The following is a 20,860-nucleotide window of genomic DNA, read 5'->3' on the forward strand; positions in this document are numbered from 1 at the left end:
TCTGTGCTGACAGCTCAGAGCCTGGAGCCTGCTTCCGATTCTGTGTCTCCCTCTCTCTCTGACCTTCCCCCGGTCATGCTCTGTCTCTGTCTCAAAAATAAACAAACATTAAAAAAAAATTAAAAACAAAAAAAAGAGATCACTACTGAAGAAGACCTAGAAGCTATTTTACTTCAGGGTTTAGTTGGTTATCGAAGATTTATCAGTTGCTTTCTAGAACACATAGCACACACACTACCTCCACTGTGTGAGGGACAAGAGCTTGGCACAGGTGTCGAACTCTCGGCTCACTGACAACCTAGGAAAATGGCAGCAAAGGCGGGGCCACGAGGTGCCGGGAACACCTTTCGTAACACGGACACTGGGTTATGAAGGAACCAAGGCTGGTGAAGTCCACCAAAACACGTGTTGGAAAGGAAAGAAAAATGAGACAAGATAAAAAGGGTAAATTTAGAATTGAGAGAGGCAAGAAGAAAAAAAAAAGTAAAACTCAGAACAACAAGGTTATTCAATCTCTTTTTTTTTTCTTCCAAATAAAGGGAGCATAAGAAAAACCAAAGTGAGGCAGGAAAGAAGAAAGCAGAATAAGGAGATGCGGCCGATGGGTCCAACTGGCTACTATGGCTACTAGTTTTTAATTCCTGAAGCCCTGCCAACAGAGTAACATTAGAGAAAATGCCAGCACTTGCTAAAAACAATATGTGAAGAAATATTTGTTTTCTTAATATTTAACCAACAGGTTTTGCTATGTTTTTGTGTTCTGGAAAAGAAAAAAAAGGCTAAGGCATATACACAAAAACACACCACACACATTTGATCCTATTTTAAGCGTCAATGTGTTTGAAACAGAACTTGAGAGTTGATTTAGGTGTTACAAATAAACTTGGGACCGTAACACTGATGAGCACTAAAATGTGACATTCCACAGCAAACAGGAGGAGGCTCTGCCCAAAATCGAGCTCTCTATTCTGCAAAGACACACAGCTCGGGAACTTCAGGAGGTATTTAAAAGATTAGCTTGCAAGGGAAAGTCTGCAGATCTGTTCTGCGTTTCTCAACATCTGACCACTACAGTCATAAACGCTTCTCGCCACAACTGAACACGCACATCAGGGAGCCAAAGTTTTCAAATCTCAGTGCTGGTTCAGAGCTGCTCGGGGCTGTCTGACAATTTGGATCTGTCTGCGTTCCACCTGTACTATTATTTATTTAGTATTTTCTTCAAATCAACTCACTTTTTTAAAAACAAAAATACCTACTTTAGGCTGGCTTGTCCTAAGCAATAGAGAAATCACCAGTTTAATGTGCTATGCTTACGTGCTGAATACATAGTAAAATAAATGTTTAATGCTTAAATATTTAAATAAAAGTTATGTCTATACAGCATCTAAAAATACTGGATGCACCATTAAGTGGTGAGGTGTACCACTCTTTAGAAAATACAGTCTAATTCCAAGTTCTGCAACAAAGCAAACTTTGAAATTGTTCATAAATGTTTAAGTCCCAAGCTTTTACTGCCAAGGCAACTACAAAAGGTCCAAATCTTAAAATTTCTGATCACCGCAACTCTCAACGCTTGGTTTACTGCACAGACCTTATTTGCCACAAAAAAGACACTTACAAGAAAGATGGTCTCCTGTGAATGAATAAGCTTGCTTTGTCTGTTTGTCTGTTTCACAGGATTTCCTTAAAAGAAGCCAGGCGATAAATCCGATCATGCCCCCAACCTGCCAATTTGTCACCTGTTTTCTTCTCGTGCACCTTGCGTGCTGACTTGGTTGTCATGGAATCTAACTTTCAAATGTTTGTGTTTTATCTCTCACAGGCCTACTGACTACCCCACCTTTGCTTTCATAACCCTTTCCCTTCTTTGGTCCTCTTGTTTCATACAGCAGGTGCTCAATAAATGCCCGCGGAACTGAACAAAATCAATACAATCCAAATCTTACGGCCACGACAAATGGTGTATTTGTTATCACGCAAAGAGACTTTTATTTTAAGGCTGTTACTTCCTTCAAGGTAAGGACTTTGTCTAAGCACACTTACACACTCTGGGCAACGTACAATGATTTGAAAAGTACACAGCATGGGAGTTTTTCTCCTATCTACTCCAGAACCTCAAACACACACAGCCTGGGATAGCTCCAAGAGTATAACCTAAAGATTTTAAATTTTATAAATTGGCCTTTAATAAATTGTACAAAGTATTTAATAAAAAAGTTCATATTTTTCAAAGACATAGGTACTTCATGGTTAGCCCTACCCTAAAAGACTCCCATGAAAAAGAAACGTTGAAAATAGAAAAAGAGGAGAAAGCCAAACGAAAGGAAGAAAAGAAAAATCAGCTGACAGCATCTGATTTACTTCTGGACTCTCTTCCTGGCTTTCGAACCTTGAAGACAAAAAACAAAGAAATTCAAATCATTAACTTACCAAACCTAAACATCAGAAATACATGCATTTTTATACACTTTTCCATATTTAAAAATCTAATTGACTATGATGATTTGTGGAGATGAAAGTCATATACAAAGGTACTGGTTAATAGCCTGAAAATCTTAGGAAATTGTGTCCATTTTTTAATACTTGAAAAGATACGCCGACATCTTCCAGTACGTTAGAACTCTCCCACTGGTAAAACATATCCAATCTACAAGGGCACTGAAATATTTCTCCCCCAAATTTTTATTGTGCAATTTAAAATACAGTAACTGCTAATGTAAGCTATAAGCAACAAGACAGGCATTCATTTCTTGGCAACGATGAACTAACGCATATTGTGAAAAGCAAAGAGTAAAACGATAAAATGTGCTGCCCTGTAAAGCCTGCTACCTACATACTCTGTGGGCAGGAGAGGCCTGGGCCATTCCAAAACCCGAAGGCTTTTCCACCAGGAATGAAATCGATCCCAACCGAGCAGCCTTCTAAAGAAGCCTCAGGCCTGACACCGGTCTAAGTACCTCATGACAGTTCCTACCCATCTACTCCTGAGCTGGGATAAATCGGTGATTCTTTACCGGAGGCAGAATTCTTTGCGGGAATCCACCTCACCGAGGAGACTCGGTTCCCACCTAGCACCCCCACTCCAGCTCCAAGGAGAGCACAGCAGTGGCAAGGATGCGTCTAAACCTGATCCCGGCTGCCTGGTGCCCGGCAAACCAAGCGCCTTCCCATTGGCTCGCGCCTCCCTCTGCCAGGAAACGAGCAGCGGCACCGGCTGAGGGGCGGCGGGTCGCCCATAATTAATCAATGAATGCAGTCAGCAACAGATCAATAACTTCTTTTCTGAAACGTACAAAACACCCTTTGAATCGAGGACAAGGTATTTACCACACGTCTTCTATTAAACAATTTCTAAAGGTTTTTTGTTCAGTTGCTTATGCGGAAGATCCGTTTAAAGATCAGTGTTTTTTTACTTTTCCAAGTGCCAGTGTTTATTTAATAGCCATACACTTCAATTAGAGCAAACTTCAAATTTACGTGAATATCTTTTTTTTTCCTGCCACTGTTAATACTTAGACTATATGGCTGGCTTAAACTTGTAAGCTTTTTCTTCAACTTTTCTGGTATATAAAAACTATCCCACGGTAGATTTTTCATTTTTTATTCAAGAATTTTAAGATTAATTTTGCACAGAAACGAAGACTGTTGTGACAGGGAGACGCTGGCATAATGGGACATCACAAAGGCAAGGTCAATAATCAGCACTGTAGTACATCTACTTTTCAATAAATTTTGGAATCTATCGTCATGTTACAGAGGACACTTAACAATAGTTATTACGATGTTCAAGGAGTATTATTCTCGTTAACATCCTAATTTGTCACCTGACTCTTAAATACCACTGCTGCTGATTCCCTTCAATGTAGATTTAAAATTTTCCACTGCATTCGGGCTCTGGGCTGATGGCTCAGAGCCTGGAGCCTGTTTCCGATTCTGTGTCTCCCTCTCTCTCTGCCCCTCCCCCGTTCATGCTCTGTCTCTCTCTGTCCCAAAAATAAATAAACGTTGAAAAAAAAATTTTTTTTAAAAAAAAGGGGCGCCTGGGTGGCGCAGTCGGTTAAGCGTTCGACTTCAGCCAGGTCACGATCTCGCGCTCCGTGAGTTCGAGCCCCGCGTCGGGCTCTGGGCTGATGGCTCAGAGCCTGGAGCCTGTTTCCGATTCTGTGTCTCCCTCTCTCTCTGCCCCTCCCCCGTTCATGCTCTGTCTCTCTCTGTCCCAAAAATAAATAAACGTTGAAAAAAAAAAATTTTTTTTAATTTTCCACTGCAACTAGAAACACTACCACCACCTGGAATTTGTTACATAATCAGGATTCTGCAACATGGCGTCTTTGCTGCATGTATCAATTCAGTATTTTCCCTAACAATCAATTCTGATTGTGGCAGAAACAGTATTTTTCCTCTCCTCATCTCTTTTAAAAATACACCCATTTTCATAATATATTCCCACTGGTAAAAGGTCCAGCTGTAAGACTAATGCATAAAATTTAATATGTGGAAAAGGAAAAAATACAAGTTTGGGTACTCTTCTACGATTTTATTAATGCAGAAGTAAGAAACAAGTGGGGGGCTTCTTTGCCTTAAAATATCCCCCCCCCTTTTTTTTTTTAACTCTATCACAGATACTCGAGAGGTAAACATAAATCCTGCTTGCCTCGGCTTCGTCAAGAATGGACTAAAACTCGAGGCACTTCACAAATACTACTAACAAGAGAAGAGACTGTGGAGTACTGTCCTTTCATGAACGGGAGGGACAAAGCACACCAGCCATAAATATCATGGCTACATTAACTAATTTTTAGTACAATTCTGAAATACTGGCATGGTTTTGAAATGCCAGAATATGCATGGCTTTTTAAGGCTTATCATTTTGTGGGGGGAAAAATTACTTGCAGCAAATAACCAAATTTTCTCAATTGGTAAAAATTATGCCTTGCATAAAAATAAAAGGATTAGAGGCCTCTGTTCTTCTTGAAAACCACCCCATCACCCCCTCTCTTTCTTTGAGAAAACCCACACAATACACATTTTGAAAGCTTTCAGAATGTGTTCTTACACAATAGACCCCCAACTAGTCAAAATGAGTTTAGGTGTATCAAGAAAATTATACACGTTTTTAAAACGGTCTAAATAGATATTAAAGGAAAGTTGCTCCCACTCTGCCAGGCACAGCATCCTGAAAGATCGCACAGTGAGAGAAATCTCTTACCATATTGTAAACCATAAATTGTGTTTGAAAATAAAATTGTTAATGAAGAAACTGACATTTCTAAAGCTGCTGTTTGAGGTAACCATTCTTGAAACACATTTATGACACAAAATCTTAAAAGCTCTAAAACACAGAAGTCACCGAATTGTATTATATATTTCTTTAAAACAAAATCCAAACATAATAATGTGCCTCCTTCTTCAAGTTACTTTAAAATGATGAAATATAAATATATATTTTCATGAACGCTTGGTTTTTGTTTTTTTTTTTTTTTGCCAGAAGCAGTAACATTTTACCATCTCAGGTAATATTTCTCTCATTTGTGAATATTTAGACAGTAAAATACCTTACCTAGCCCTATACTTTCGGGGAAAAGATGAATTGCAATGAGAAGCGAAAGAGCATTTAAGCATTAAGCCACGCAGAGTTTATAGGAATAAAGGAGAATCTGATTATTCTTTATCTCTTTTTTTTTTAATCAAAACAAAAATATCTGGATTGTTCTCCTTAAATTTGCAATGGGGTCCACACTCTTCTAAGGACTTTAAATCAAAAATTTTAGGTATAAAAAACATTGTTCCCGGGTACAGGCGAATTTAAAGTCACTTCTGTATCTCATTAAGCCACGTTCAGGTCACGAACAACCCGCAGGCAGTCAAGAGGGGCCCGAGTCTTCTCCACGCACAACTGAGTCCGCTTTGGTCTAAACGGGCACCAACCTTACTGTGACAGCGTAGGCCCTTCGCTCAGCTCATATTGCCCGTTTTGAAATTTAAGGGATTTTTGTTTAAGAATATTGTTCTATCTTTATAAATGCTCCTCAATCTCCCCGCCCCCCCACCTCACTGTCATGGCTGCTGCTAGTCTCTGGCTGAGACAGGCTTCCACGCACGGCTCCTCGGGGCTCCTCACCTCCTAATAAAACACGGACAAGACGGGAGGTGGGGAGGGTGGAAATGAGGAAATGGAAGTGGCTGCAGAAAAGAGAGAGGAACTTCTTCAAAACCTTTAGCCTCCAGGGTGAGGTTCTGTCCTCCCTCTCTGGATGCCCCCAGTATTCTCTGGGGTAAATTCAGATAAACCTAAGGATGTGCGCTCAATAAATACTACATAATAAAGACTATGTTAACAGAATCGGAGTGAGAAGGATTCTCTTTGAAAGTCGAGTGTTTGCTGTCCACGAACATACACAGGTGACACTCTCAAAGGGAAGGTAGGACACATCCCTGGCTGGGCTCAATAGGCCACTTGTGCTTTAACACAACTTTTACCAAAAAAAAAAAAAAAAAAAAAAAAAAAAAAAAAAAAGCCTTTATTAGAAATCCAGAAACATTGTTTCAGGACCAACAAAAGGCAGAGAGATAGAAGTCTGGAAAAAGGAAAAAATGGTACCACTCCAGCACTGAATTTCTTCACCGAGTCCAACAAATCCCCTCTTGTGAAACCTGGACCAGGTGGCCCTTTTCCTGAGCCACCCACAGGTGTACCGTTTTCGAAGCCGACCACACCGCAGCCCGCCCTCGCTGCGCCCTTTGCAGGCGCCACCTTCCTAACGCCAGCGCTGGCACCGCCCCGCACTGCGGGAGCCTCCGGCACCAGCCTACAAGCCACCTCGGAAAGGACTGTAGACTTTGCTTTTTGCTTCAAGAGCTTTGAAAGGTGACGACCCGAGGCTCTAACTCCTTGCGTCCCAGCTTGTCCAGAGAAACGAGGAGTTGGCACACTTTGCTGGGAGCGCTCGGACGGCTCAGGCGAGTGGGGCTTGGCAGCTGCGGTAAGCCCAGGAACTCCTCGCCCGGTCCGGACAGTCCGCTCACCCCGTTCCGTAGATCAATGTGCGGAAATGGAAGAGAGAGTTCTGGCTCCGGCACTTGAATGCTCCGTGTCGTGGGCTCCCTAGATGCAAAATGAGAGCACCTCCCGCCCCAACTTCATGATCACGATGGACAGCAAATAATACGGTGTACGTACAGAGGACGCTGTGACCACACTCTACAAACACGAGCTCTTCTTGCACGGTATTTTATTAGACAACCAAAATGTTACGACCGTAAGTGAACCTCTTATTGAGTGGAAGGAAATGAAATCTGTGTTTACATAAGGAGAAAGCTAACAGGCAAGACCGTTCAACTTACGGGTTTGTGTGGCCTCTTCTGTCTGTGTATCTGAGCATTCCATATCTTCAACACTGGATTCTGTGCTCTCGATTCCTTTCTTTCGCTTCTTACGTGTAAAGATTTTTTAAGAGAGAGAGAAAGAGAGATGTGGTCTGACGGTCAAAGAAGTAAACACACGAACCTACCATAAAACCACCATATATGCGAATCTATCCAGGTGTGGGCGTATCAAAACAAGCAGAAGACCGTTCACAATGTCAGGGTGGTGGCCGCCCCTAAGGGAAGGGGCTGGGGACGGCAGCCAGTGGGATGAAGAGAATCTTCAAGGATACACTTAGTCTAAATGTGAGCTGATTTGTTACTGCCACCTCTAACTTTTTATGCTTCTTCAGAATCATTTACCACTGAAAGCCTCACCATCGGGATCGATTATACGGAAACTCTCTCCTAAAGCAAAGCATTTAACAAAACGGGTATCACCACTCGGGCCAACGATACTTATTCTCCCCGTTTCACAGTGTGTGTTGTGTCTGCGGTGGGGGAGCAGGGGGTAATCTCTCTACCTGATCAGTGGGAAAATCCACACCTTGTCCATATAGTATGGATCACTGGTTATATCCTACAAATCGGTGGTAAAAGTCTACTTTAATGACAAACTTCCAGTAAATGTATTCTTTTGGCACACTTTTTATTAAAAGGTTAAGAGGGCATAAACCTACCTGTAAAGGAGGAGTCTGAAGAGGAAGTACACGGCTCTCCTAAAACCTCAAAAGCAGGTTGGCTTTTCTATCCTTCCCTCAGGCCTTTCCGACTTTCTATTTATTTTTCTAGTTGAGGGTCCTTAAAAGTTAAGGCTCGTATTCTGCCACCGGCCCGTCTTCCCAAGTGTTCATTCAATTTCTTTTTATTATTTTCGATCACTTTTCTAACTAGTTCAGTCCTGTGTGAAGTTTTTAAATTACTCAACATGTCTACAAATGGAAGACCTTAGTAATAACTTTACAACTTTGTATTTCTCGTATACTTTTATCCCAATTTAAATGTGTTAAAATCCAAATGACTACTCAAAGCTTCCCTCAGTTGCCTGCATTTCATTTAGGAAATCCTCTCATTTGTCCCTGATTTCAGATTCACAACGCGTTGGAATGTCCTCGCTTGTATATTGTAACAATTCATGTGAAGTTAAACTTCACCTGAGCATTTCCCTTGCCGCAGGCCATTCTGCACTCTGCTCTCTCGCCTGATGGCAACCGCGGGTTCCGTTCCACAGAGAACGACACGGGAAAAGCTCGACTCGACTCAAACTACATTATCTTAAAACCCCCGAATGGTCAGAACTGTTATTATGCACGTATTACGAACAATCCCACTGTTTCAAAATATTCTTAAGGTGGCCGTGGAAAGATCGGGACTCAGATATACCCACCACGTTCCTAAAGCAAACGCTTCACGTGCACAAAAAGAACTTGACGGCACCTTAAGAAACTTGAAAAGGCGTTCATTTAGCAGATCTGTATAGGGAGGTATTGCCTCTCAAAAATAGCTGTGAGAGTGGCTGTAACTTCATATAACTGATGAGAGAAGGGGAGAGTGCCTTACATCTTTCTTTTCCAAAGTGTTGCTTCATGATTACCATCTAAACCCTGCTGGGCTGAACAGATTGGTTCGATAATTACATACAATAACTGCAGTGGGCAGGTAACCCTCAGCTGGCACAGGGCAGCTCCCCTGTGAGAACTTCCATATGCAAACTGCACTGATGGAGTGCATTAGGTACATCTTTCCTGCCGGTGCACAGGCCTGATTAACGCCAGCCAAGACTCCAAGGTTAGCATGTCAGCAGATTTGTGATGCATTAGGCAGGAATAAACACAGACACTTTTGTTCGTTCGGACCAAAATTAAGGAGGAATATTTCACTACTATATTGCTTTCCATACGGGAAAGAATGCATTTTCCGATCTTGAGGGGGGCAGTTTTTTAAATGCTCATTACAAAGGGGGCTATCCAATACATTCTAAAGAACCTAGTGTGTTCATCTTGTTTTCAAGCTTATTTAATAAAAAAAATAAATAAAAAAATAAAAAAAAAAAGAGCTTCCTTAATCTCCATGCAGGTAAATGACACAGGAATGAAAATCAGCCAGTATTCAAGCAAAAACAAACCACCCGTGTTGTAAGCATCATGCAGTAGGTAGAACACTGAATCTCCGGTGTGTATCTCCAGCCCAACTTTTCTGAGAACGTATTTAGTTTTGACAGAAAGGGCCAATGGTCTACAGGAAAAGACCAATTTAAAAAAACAAAACACAAACAAACAAACAAAAACCCTTCCAGTTTAATAGCATGTAAGTTAGTGTGTTATTTCTACAAGACAACGAGTAAAATTCCAAACAATTCACTGGCAGCTTCTTTCTCCCGACTGTCTCCAAATGCTTCATTTCATTATTTGTCAACATCCTGGGCTTCAGATAGTGTGTATTTTGGTTCTCTTTGAACAGAAAACAGCTTCACAAAGGCACCACACTAATCTCTGATTCTGTCATATTCCACACCAGGTCCCACAAAGTGCCTTTGCATTTATAAACGAAATCAAAATATTGTACGACACACAAGAATAACTTATAAACTCAGAACAGAGTTTTCTTTTAATTCAGCACAGCTAAAATATCTGCAGAAAATTAGGTTTATTTCGAAGGGCATTAGCGTATGTGTTACACATTGTATTTTTGAAGTGTTCAGATATGCTAGGCTAAAATTTAGTTAATTAGCAGCTTCTCACTTCCAGCTTAGAAACAGGGAGACAAATCAGCTAGATGCATTTGGACTGATAATTTACTAATAGTCTAAACACTGACTAGAGACCAGTCAGAGACTTAAAGCTGTTTTAACGGGGCAAAGAATTAAAATCTTCTGAGGCAAAAACCAAAGACCTGTTCATTCTCTGCTTCCCAGGTCAGAGACCAAAAGATCACCTCTAGACCCTTTCAACAGCCTCTGGGAAAAGCCAATCAGATGTCTGGCTATAGCAAAGGAGAGGAGGTTCCAGGCCTGTGGCTGGTTTTTCCTCCTCATTACAAAAATCACACATGTTTATTATAGAGACTTAGCATATACAGCCTTTGGAACCGTGCATGTGTCAATGAACAAAGAATTCTAAATACAAACAGGTGACTGTACTAATCAGTCCATCTTACTTTGTTCATTTGGTTAAGGCCACCTAAAGTCACCATGCGGATAGACACAGTTTATAAATTACTCCTCCATACGTTAACAGCAACCAGAAAAACAGGCTGTTACTCAACAGTAACTAAAAAAGATCGAATGGATCTTCTGTGAAGGTGAAGCAGACGCGACGCGACCGGGGGCTTCAGTTAAAATTCACGATGCAGACAAAACACGGAGGCTGGGGAGGGCACAAGGCCAAGGGAACTGTGGGGTGTTTCCCAGCTGAGGGTAGGGAAAGACCAGAACTCGGAGCTCTTTGTTTTTACAGGGTTTCCATCTCGGAGCCGTGCCGCCCCGCTCACCCTGGGCAGGAGGCGGCAACTCCCGGTTGCTTTGCCTCCACACTGACGTGTCCCTTCCTAAAGGGGTCAAGCCCATGGAGCGGTGCGCCTGGCAAAGCCCAGCGCTCTTCACCTGCGCACTCTCGGTGAGCCCCGCGTGGCACTGTACGTGGACAGATGTGCGGGTCTGCACCTGTCCGGCAACCATCCACCTAGCGCTGTGACGATAAAGAGCTGACTTCCTATCGTACTCCAAACCCTTTGCAAACTGTGTAACGTTGAAGTGGACATCAAGCAAGTACAGATGTATTTTGAGGAAAAGCAGGAAAAGGTCAGACGTAATTGGAAAAAGAAGAAATGAAAAGAAAAGAAGTGGGTCAGGAAGCGAGTAAGGGACTTAAAAAGAGGGGCAGATTCATTTGAAGAATAATCTAAAGCTATTCTGCTAGAATGCATTAAAGTGATTTATTGTTTTAAAAGAGTTCCAGTGATGAAGGCTGTCACAAGAATCGCGAACGTCACCATTTCCTTCTGCAGTAACTCCGGCCTCCGTGTTACCGGGGGCGGAGAACCCACCACACATCGACTGAGCACCTACTGTGTGCCCGCAACTGTTAACAGGCTTCGCTCTCAGGTTGAAAAAGACATGCTAACAAACAGATGAAAGCAAAAGACTAATTTCGGCTTTTAGAAAACCATTAAGCACACGCAAGTGAAATTTCTAAAACTGTACGTATGGAAGTCCTATCAAATCACTGTAGGTCTGTAAGTTGTCTCAAGTCCAACGTGACCCCCCGCGCGCGGAATGCCATTCTATGAAGGATCAATCCGTACATAAATGGGACACGTGCACTGCAGCAGGACCCTCGCACAGAGAGTCGTGACACCGCGGCGATGCTTTCCAGGAAGCAACTTTACTTGTGCTGGCCCCGCTCGGGTGGGTTCGTACCTGAAGAACTGAGCCCCGAGCGCCACGAGGTGTAGATTTTCACACACTTCCACTTTTTTGTCTCTCACACACAGCAACACACAAACATGCAGTCTGATGGGGCGGTCTCACGTTACAAGGTCGTGAGGGATGTTGTCACGTATGCGTAGAGCCAGGATGCCTTGAGGTTTTTGTTTTCGGGGTTTTTTTCCCCCTCTCCTTAGGGAGGGGGCCCTACCACAACATGACTTCATTTTATTCGTTGTTGTTATTTGCTTCCATTTACGTGTCCCGTCTCCATGTTTAGTTATCTACTCTGGACGTAGGAAGAGGAAGTACAACTCCAGCAAATTTTGCTGATTTTAACAGGTCTGGGGGACTGGGTTTAACAAAAGAAAATGTTTCAATATAGGATTTCCCATGAGGAATGAAGGATTCCCTGTTATTAGCTGAAAATGAACTAATGACACACAGTGTACAGAAACAAACAAAAAACCAAAAACTAAAATCTCCAGTGACCGTAACATGGCAGACTGTCTGCAAGGAGCTGAGAGTGAAACACGCTTGGTTTACTCTTGTGGGGGGAGGACATAGATTCGGGTTATCTTGAAACGTTCACACACACACACACACACACACACACACACACAAGTTAAAAATAGATGTTTTAAACACATAAGTGTTTAAAAATAAGGGGGGGGATATTTGGCAGACAATATTTCAACCTCCTTCCACCCAAACTCTAAAGAAATGAACACAAAGGACAGTTAAGAACTATTTCAGCAGCAAACAGTGACAGTGCCTCACACCATAACCTTTGGGAAGTGGTGGCCAAGAACAGTCAGACACTTCTAGAAAGCAACATGAGGCTCCTACCCAATGCTGAACCACACTGGAGAAAGATCATGAGGGAACACCATTCAGGAATCTTTTGACACTGATGTCCAATTTACAAAATATAAATAGGAAGCTTGGAAAGGAAGACTGGAACAGCCCCGAAAGAGACCTTCCCTATTCCCACAGTGCCTCATCAAAAGCTGGACACGCAAGTCTGTTTCTCCCCTGGCTGAGAAGAAGCCTGGAGAAAGAGGGCAGAACAACCACAGTCATTCAGGACTAATTATTTTCATCAATAAACATGATTTACCAAAATAGATGACTAAAGAGAAAACAAGTAAATGAGAGCAAAAGCCATGGAGAAGAACCCCCAATGAGGCTTCTCTCACTGTGAATTTAGATTTTACCAAATGTTTGCCTCTTCTGGCTAGGAAGAGAATGGAACAACTACTGAGGACAGATGATTTGGCCCACTGTACCAGCTAAGCTCGGCTCTCCAGGTCCTCCCCAGGTATGAGCTGCAGGCAGAGAAAGTCCCTTTACAATACAGGGTATACCATATTCATGGAACAGAAAGGAATACTGTGAAGATGTCAATTGTTCCCAAAGTGATATGGTCAACGCATTCTCAATCAAAATCCCAGAAGCATTTTTGTAGAAATTACTAAACGGATTATAAAATTTATGTAAAGCCAAGGCACCAAGAATAGCTAAGACAAAGAGAAGAACAAAGTTGCAGGGCTTACACCATCAGATACCATTACGAAGCCAGTAGTTCAAACAGTGTGGCCAGGCAAAGATAAGTAGGCCAATGGTATAGAACAGGATCAAAACACAGATGTGCAGACCCAAACACATATGGTTTGAAAGCCTGCTACATGCTGTGGGGACATTATAGTCTTCAATAAATGGTTCAAATCAACGAATAATCCACAGGAGGTAAATAAACATGGACTCATACCACGCACAAAATCAGCTGCTGGTAAATCGTAGACCTAAATGCAAAAGATAAAATTTCTTGACAATGACCGAATATCTTCATGATCTTGGTAGACAAAATGTTCCCAAAACAGAATACAAAAACTACTAACCATAAACAAAAAGACTGATAAATTAGGCTTCATTAAAATAAAGGACTTTGGCCATCAAGAGATACCATAGTGACAGAATGAAAAGATAAACTACTAATCGTAAAAAAACAAACGAACAAACAAAAAATGTGTAATACACAGACTGCATATATACGAAGTAGGCAGGTCTGGCAAATCAAAAGAAAGCTGACAATCACCCCCCCCCCCGCCACTTTTTCATGGACAAAAGATTTGAAATGCACCTCACAGCAAAAGGACAATGGAGACTGACGGGCATAGGAAAAGGTGTTCCAAATCAATACTCTCAAGGAGATTAAATTAAAACCACAGAGAAATACCAGCACACATCTACCAAAATAGATAAAATTAAATACAAGGCAACAAATAGTGTTGGTGAGTGCTGGTGAGCAGCCTCTCACAGGCTGCTGGTGGGGAGCATAAAGTGGACAGCTGCTGTGGGAAACTGCCTGGCATCAGCACTGAAGCTACACGTTAAGTAAGCCCTCTACCCCGTAACTCCACTATGTATATACCCCGCCGGAAATCAATGTATTGGCTTCCCAAAAGAAGCTAAAAGAATGTTCTTAACCGGCATTCTTGCAAGTGCCAAAAACCGGAAACAGTGCACGCGTCCATCACTAGAAGGGATAAGTGAATTATGATGCAGTCATATAATGCAGCGCTCAGTACACAGTAACGAAAAATAAACGACTCCGGTTGCATGCAACAGCATGGAAATTCAGACATACAATGATATGATCGACACAAAAGGGTACGTGTCATATGGTGCCGTTACTGCGAATTTTCCTTAAAGGGCAAAAGCAATGTATGGTGTTGTTAAGTCAAAATACTGGTTACTTTTTTTTTTTTAATTTGTTAATCTGTATTTATTTTTGAGAGAGAGACAGAGTGCAAGTGGGGGAGGAACAGAGAGAGGGGGAGACACAGAATCCAAAACAGGCGCCAGGCTCTGAGCCGTCAGCACAGAGCCTGACGCGGGGCTCGAACTCATGAACTGTGAGATCGTGACCTGAGCTGAAGTCGGCCGCTCAACCGACTGAGCCACACAGGTGCCCCCTGGTTACTCTTAATGAAGGAATAATGGCTAAGAGGAAGGCATGAGAGAGGTTTCTGGGGTTCAAGTAATGATCCAGACCTCGATCTGGGGGATGTTTAAATGTATATGTTCACTTTGTTAAGTTCAAATTCCACACTTATTTGTGCCATTTTTCTGTACATACATCACAATCTCACTTAAAAATATAGGGCGAAAAAAGCTACTTGACAAAACCCAGACAAGTAAGACAAGATTAAACTACAGAGCTCAAGCAGCTAAGGAAAAGAATCATTAGTCAACACCGAATCCGCTGACCTAGAGAACTGTGGCTAAACCACCAAGTGAAACACAAAGAAATGTATCAACTTCAACAACCTAAATTTATGTAAAGAAAATACACTTTCTACTATGTAGCATGCTCAACCAGCTAGACAGATGTTCACCAAATTCAGAGGGTTTATCTGGGGCGATCTGACTGAAACTACGGGCTACGTGGTATAAATTTAATACTACATGGGGGGCAGTCACCTCAAGAGACAGGAAGGTGGCCACCAGAGCGGAAAGCCTTTACCCTTACTCAACTCTTTGCACCATGTTCCAGGCTGAGTGCCAGCAGGGATTCATTTCACCATGGTTAATGGTTTTTCAGAGAAACTCTAGAAAGGCCAACTAGCATAATATAACTTAAAAAAAAAAAAACTAGAATATATGGGAGTGGAAAGAAGGCTACGTACACATCATTCACAGGAAACAAGAGTATACACTGTCTGCGAATTGCAGGGCCACACGCTAGGCCTACTCACTGAATCTCCAGGGATGAGACTCAAGAAATTCTGACGAGCAGCCCTGTTGTTGGCTTGGGCAAGCAACTTAATCAAGGCCATGCAAGAAAACAGCTAGTGGAGGCATTACCTTCCTTTTAACTTGCTGAGTTCCTTCCAGTAAATTAAGCTGTTCTGAACCCAGATGGGACAGGGAGGAATTCTTTAAGGATGGAACCACATGCTATTGGTCTTTATAGCCCCAGGGACCTAGCCTAGACCAGGCGCATAAATTAGACTTTTATATCGCTGAATGTTGGTTTAAGAGAACACAATGAATCCAGTAACTGCTGGAACTACTGCCCGGTTCTCAAGTGTTCAGTTCTAATCAACAAGGAAAATCTTTGGCTGTGTACTTCCTAAAGGTAGAGCGGTACTTAGTTTTTTTCAGCTTCGGCTGTAGGTTATCCCCAAATCCTGTGCTTTAAATAAAACTCTCTGGCTACTGAGGCTGAAAACATTTTCAAGTGGGTAAATTCATACTTCACTCTAGTTTCCAAATGTGCTGCACCGCAACCAAGCACGATTATAAAAAAAAGGATAGAGACCTTGCTTTATTCTGCTGCAGGGCAATTCTCGTAGGTTTCTGCCATAATGGACAACTCTTGGGAACAGAGAAATATACACTGAATTGATTAAACCTTTCCCTTTCCAAAAGAGAGTTGAGTGTCAAAAATACAAAGAACATATACTTTAAAAAAAGTTTTAAGAGATTATGACAAAGGGAAAGGAAAAAAATATATACTAATTACAAGGTTAAACATAATTTCTATGATTGAGCATCATAATTAGCTCTGAGCTTCCTAGTAGCCGGAGCAAAATAATGACATCTTGATTATATACCCTTTGCTAAAAAAGTGATGGACCATTAATTTGTCAAAGGAAAACTTGCCAGTCAGTGCAGCTCTGCCCTTATCTGCTCTAGATGTGGGCTATTTACAATTTATTTGAAGAAAACGTTCTCAGGCTTTAAAAAAAAAAAAAAAAAAAAAACAGTCCGGACCAACTCTTCCGCGTTACAAAAAAAGACAAAAGGCCAACAAAGTTAACAACTCACCTACAGTAACATGGCTATCAAAGTGTTTCATGATCTCACCTAATCTTAACTGTTAATAACTTCTTTTTAACACAAAGAATAGCCCTGTGTCAGTCAGCTATGAGGGAAGGAGGGAAAAAGCAGGAAACTAATAGAGTGGGAAATCTAGTAACTCACTTGACACTCATTTTTGCCCTCTAAACGAAGCTTTCTTTCTGCAGATAGGGGTTGGCCCAGAGGGAAATCTCCGGCCTTCTGAACTACCCAAGGACACATGAGGACTGTGACGTCACAGACCCTGGTTCTGCAGAGCTATGAAGTCAGCCAAGCTGCAGAAACCACGTTTTCTCCAGCACGGAAGTCCCAGCAATGGCGCCCTGCAGAGTAAGGGGCTGTGGCACTGGACTAGGTCTCACCACAATCGATCTTTAAGTTCCCAATCGGCAAAAATTTAGAAGAAAACACCACAGACGCTGGCTATGAATATTGCCGTATAGAAACTCTGGCCTTGGCAGGCACATGCAGAGTCCAAATCTGCTGCCTTACTGAACGATTCCACTCGGGCCGCCATTTTATCCCCTGCACTGCAAAGCTGGACGTGGCTTTCCGCACACTGGCTGACCACAAAAATGGGGCGATGCCATTAAGACAAAACTTCCAAAAGGAAAAGACGTGTGTACGTAGATGCAGCGCATAATTTCGGATCCTGTGGTGAGACTACAAAGAGACCTAATGTTTGCCAAAAGCGTCAAATTCATGATACAATTTCAAAATTCCTATCTCCTTTAGAAGTTAAAAAGAATTACCAAAATCTTTTAAGATGGTGTTTCTTATGTAAACCCTTTTTCTCACAGTTTGGAATAAGAAAGGAATGTACTGGAATTTACAGTCAACGACAGTAAAAACAGGCAACGCTACAAAAAAATATTTTTCTGCTAAAAGTACTTTCCCTTTTCTATTTAAAAGCAGCTAACGCATTTTATTCAATAATTTCAGACTGTAAGGGAAATCACTAAATTAGTCAATAATTTAATTATTAAAAATTACCCAGAAGTTGACGTATACCTGTCAAATCTAAAATTTTAAAGTGATACCAGGAGTTATTTACATGCCAGCGCAACAGTTCACCCATCAAGCCCATTGTTAATATCGCTCTCCGAAAAATTAAACCTCCTTATATGAAGATACATCGCTTTACATGACGACATTTCTGTAAACAACAAAATAATGTTCAAATGGTGGGGGCACCTGGGTGGCTCAGTCAGTTAAGCGGCCGACTTTGGCTCAGGTCATGAGCTCATGGTTCACGAATTTGAGCCCCGCGTCGGGCTCCGTGCTGACGGCTCAGAACCTGGAGCCTGCTTCGGATTCTGTGTCTCCCTCTCTCTCTGCCCTTCCCCTGCTCGCTCGCTCGCTCTTGCTCTCTCTCTCTCTCTTTCAAAAATAAATAAACATGAAAAAATTATTTTAAAAAACCACAAAAAACAAAACAAATGGTGAACACTCCCCACCAGCAAACCAGGAAACTTTCAAACACTACTTTTCAAATAGTAATTTTCGAACCCCGACTTTCAAATGGTGCGCTGTGACCACACCAACAAACGAGGAAGAGCTAAGAGCCCAGAGCAACCCTGCCAGGTGGCCTGGGAGGTCAAAACCCCCCAAACCACGGCCTGAGTGCCCCATTCAAATCCCCCTGCCAGACATCAGTATCCCAAATCAGAATCTTGCTAGGAATTTACGAACTTGCCACGGGATAAAGAAACATCCATCCATTTTTCTACAACCATCTACATATTTTTCTGTCTTATATCACCTTATATGATGGTGATAAATATTTAATTGCCGAGCAGTCTGTTATAATTTTCTTTACTCATTTACTTTCCGAAAATTAGTATTTGCTGCAATTATCATCACAGGAAGCCAAAGGATCACTTATAACAAAATTCACCTTTGTTACTGTTTTTGCTCTCAGGCCTCCGTTCTCCACAAGGCTGAGGTCCAGCTTGCCATCGTCCTTGCTGCCTATGGCTCTCAGTCCTTGCAGAAGAGTGTCCCGCAAGTTCTGATAAAGAGGTTTCTCGGCGTAGTCCAGTAATTTCACTGTTTCCATGTATTTAGCAATTTCATCTAAAAGAATGACACGATTATTCTGTAATCTTTCAATCAAAATACAACGTACTTAGCTCTCACTTCTAAGAAAATAACTCACGGTTACAGTAAAATTAGACCACATATCGGTATCTGGTTAAAATACGTTTTTTACAATCATTTCTTCAATGGAAAGTACGCTTTCGAAGTCAGGAATCGTCAGGCGAGTCAAATAAAAAACTTATTTTGGGATGTAACGTGAAACACATTTTTGTCGTCGTAAGGGACGAAAGATAAAAGACATACTAAAATCTAAACATGCACGGAAACAACCGCCGTCGTCTTAAAGCTACAAAAACAGAACAGGAAAGGGCCTTGAACAGATAATGAAGTAACGTGTACCTAAAGATCAGGAATATCACGGCCAATATCTTTTGCCATGGAAGCCATCAGTCCCACAGAAGACAGCCGCATGCTTTGTCTGCGTACGTGAGAAATCAAACGTACCAAGAACAAGCTGAAGAAAGGAGAGGGAAGCAAGGCCTCGGTTTCCCATAGAAGAGAAAAATCAGCTTCTGAACGACGAAAGGCTTCCTGTGCACTGAGGCAGAAGCGCACCCCCAGAAAGAAATCTTACTAGTCAGGATCAACACTTCTCGGCACCAGAAATCCATCCTGAGGCGACGGACTCGACGCTCCCCAGCCTCTCCCTTCCAGCGCCCTCCAGGGAGCTTGTGCGCCCGCTGCCTCACACGCTGGCTCTTAGACCCCTACCTGTCCTCGCCAATCCCAACAGATCCAAACCCAAACTCCTGATCTGCCGCTAAGCCTGCTCCGCCGCCGTCCCCCGCCCGCCCGCCCCCGTTACTGAGAATGCCATCCTTCCAGCTCCTCCGGACAAAAACCTCTCTCCACACCCCACACCCAGAAAACCAAGAGATCCTGACAGTGCTACACACACATACACACACACCTTCATTCATCTGAGTACTGACTGGCATTCACTGTGGGGCAAGCACAATTCTAGATACTCGGGATACGTGAGGAAAACCGAAGTGAAAATCCCTCCCTTCAACTTTCTTAATCTGACAAAGGGGGTCTCTGGCAAACCTACGGCAAACCTCACTGGGCATGGTCACACAGGGAAATCTTTCCTTCCGAGAGGGGAAAATGTGAAGCGTGTTCACGACTCCTGTTCAGTGTAATAGCCATGCATGCTTTCAGTCAGGACACGAAGGCAAGAAAAGAAACAGGCATAAAGAGTGGAATGGTTTATTCACAAACACAACAGCGTATGCAGAAAATCCTAAGGAATCTATAAAAAAAAAAAAAAAAAAAAACCTAGTGGCACTAGTAGGTAAATTTATCAGGGTCACAGGATACAAAGTAAATATTAAAAAAATCAATTTCTATATACTAGCAACGAACAATTGGAAAAATAAGATTTTTAAAAAACTGATCACTTACAACAGCATCAAAAGCTGTCAAATACCTAGCAACATATACAGTGAAGGTGGGTGAGATTTTTGCAGAGAAAATTATAAAACAGTGAGATAAATTAAGTCGGACGAAATTAAGTGGAGGATATACCACATCTGTGGACCAGAAGATCCAATAGGAAAAAGATGTCAGTTAATCTGTAGAGTCAATGCCATACCACTCAAAATTCCAGCAAACTGGAAAGGGAGGGGATGTGTGTGGAATTGACAAGGTGATTCTAAAATGTACAACAAAAGGTCAAGGATAGCAAAACACCAGAGTCAAGTTTAAAGAACAGTAGTGCTGGAGTACTTAAACCACCAGATAATCAAGACTCAAGGCCAGATAGAGTAATTATGACAGTATGGCCCAAGAATAGACCAAAGACTAATAAAAAGAAGGGAGTCCAGAAACATCCACAGATCCACAGTTGATTTAAGACAAAGGCAGCACCATAGGGTAAGAGTGGTTTTATCAAGAAAAGCTACTGGGTCAACTGTTTACAAACACAGGGTGGGAAGAAACCTGGCCTCTCCTCATATAATGCACAATAATCAATTACAGATGGAATATATAACTTTATGGGTAACTGGCAATCTATAACTGCCAAAAAACTGGAAATAATCCAACATTAGAACAGATAAATGGTGGCATATAAATACAACAATTCTGTTAGAGATGAGA

The 20,860-nt window shown here is 42.0% G+C and overlaps 1 protein-coding gene across 3 annotated transcripts in view; it reads right to left on the reverse strand.

The window, feature by feature from the left end:
- Nucleotides 1-2,060: 2,060 nt before the first annotated feature.
- VRK1 (VRK serine/threonine kinase 1) overlaps nucleotides 2,061-20,860 on the reverse strand; it is a 76,713-nt gene continuing 57,913 nt past the window's right edge. For 2 of the 3 annotated variants that reach the window (XM_047080131.1, XM_047080132.1), the window contains exons 11-13: nucleotides 18,558-18,736; nucleotides 7,348-7,435; nucleotides 2,061-2,392 (exon numbers count right to left, since the gene is read on the reverse strand). In XM_047080131.1, the coding sequence (XP_046936087.1) occupies nucleotides 2,361-2,392; nucleotides 7,348-7,435; nucleotides 18,558-18,736 (299 nt within the window). In that variant the 3' untranslated portion in view covers nucleotides 2,061-2,360. The remainder of the gene's footprint in view (nucleotides 2,393-7,347; nucleotides 7,436-18,557; nucleotides 18,737-20,860) is intronic. The other variant, XM_047080133.1, reaches the window with a different exon arrangement.

The sequence above is a fragment of the Lynx rufus genome, unplaced genomic scaffold (assembly GCF_022079265.1).
Source record: "Lynx rufus isolate CCGP_SWC_20201006 ecotype Redwood Valley unplaced genomic scaffold, mLynRuf1.p SCAF_17, whole genome shotgun sequence".
Lineage (NCBI taxonomy): Eukaryota > Metazoa > Chordata > Mammalia > Carnivora > Felidae > Lynx > Lynx rufus.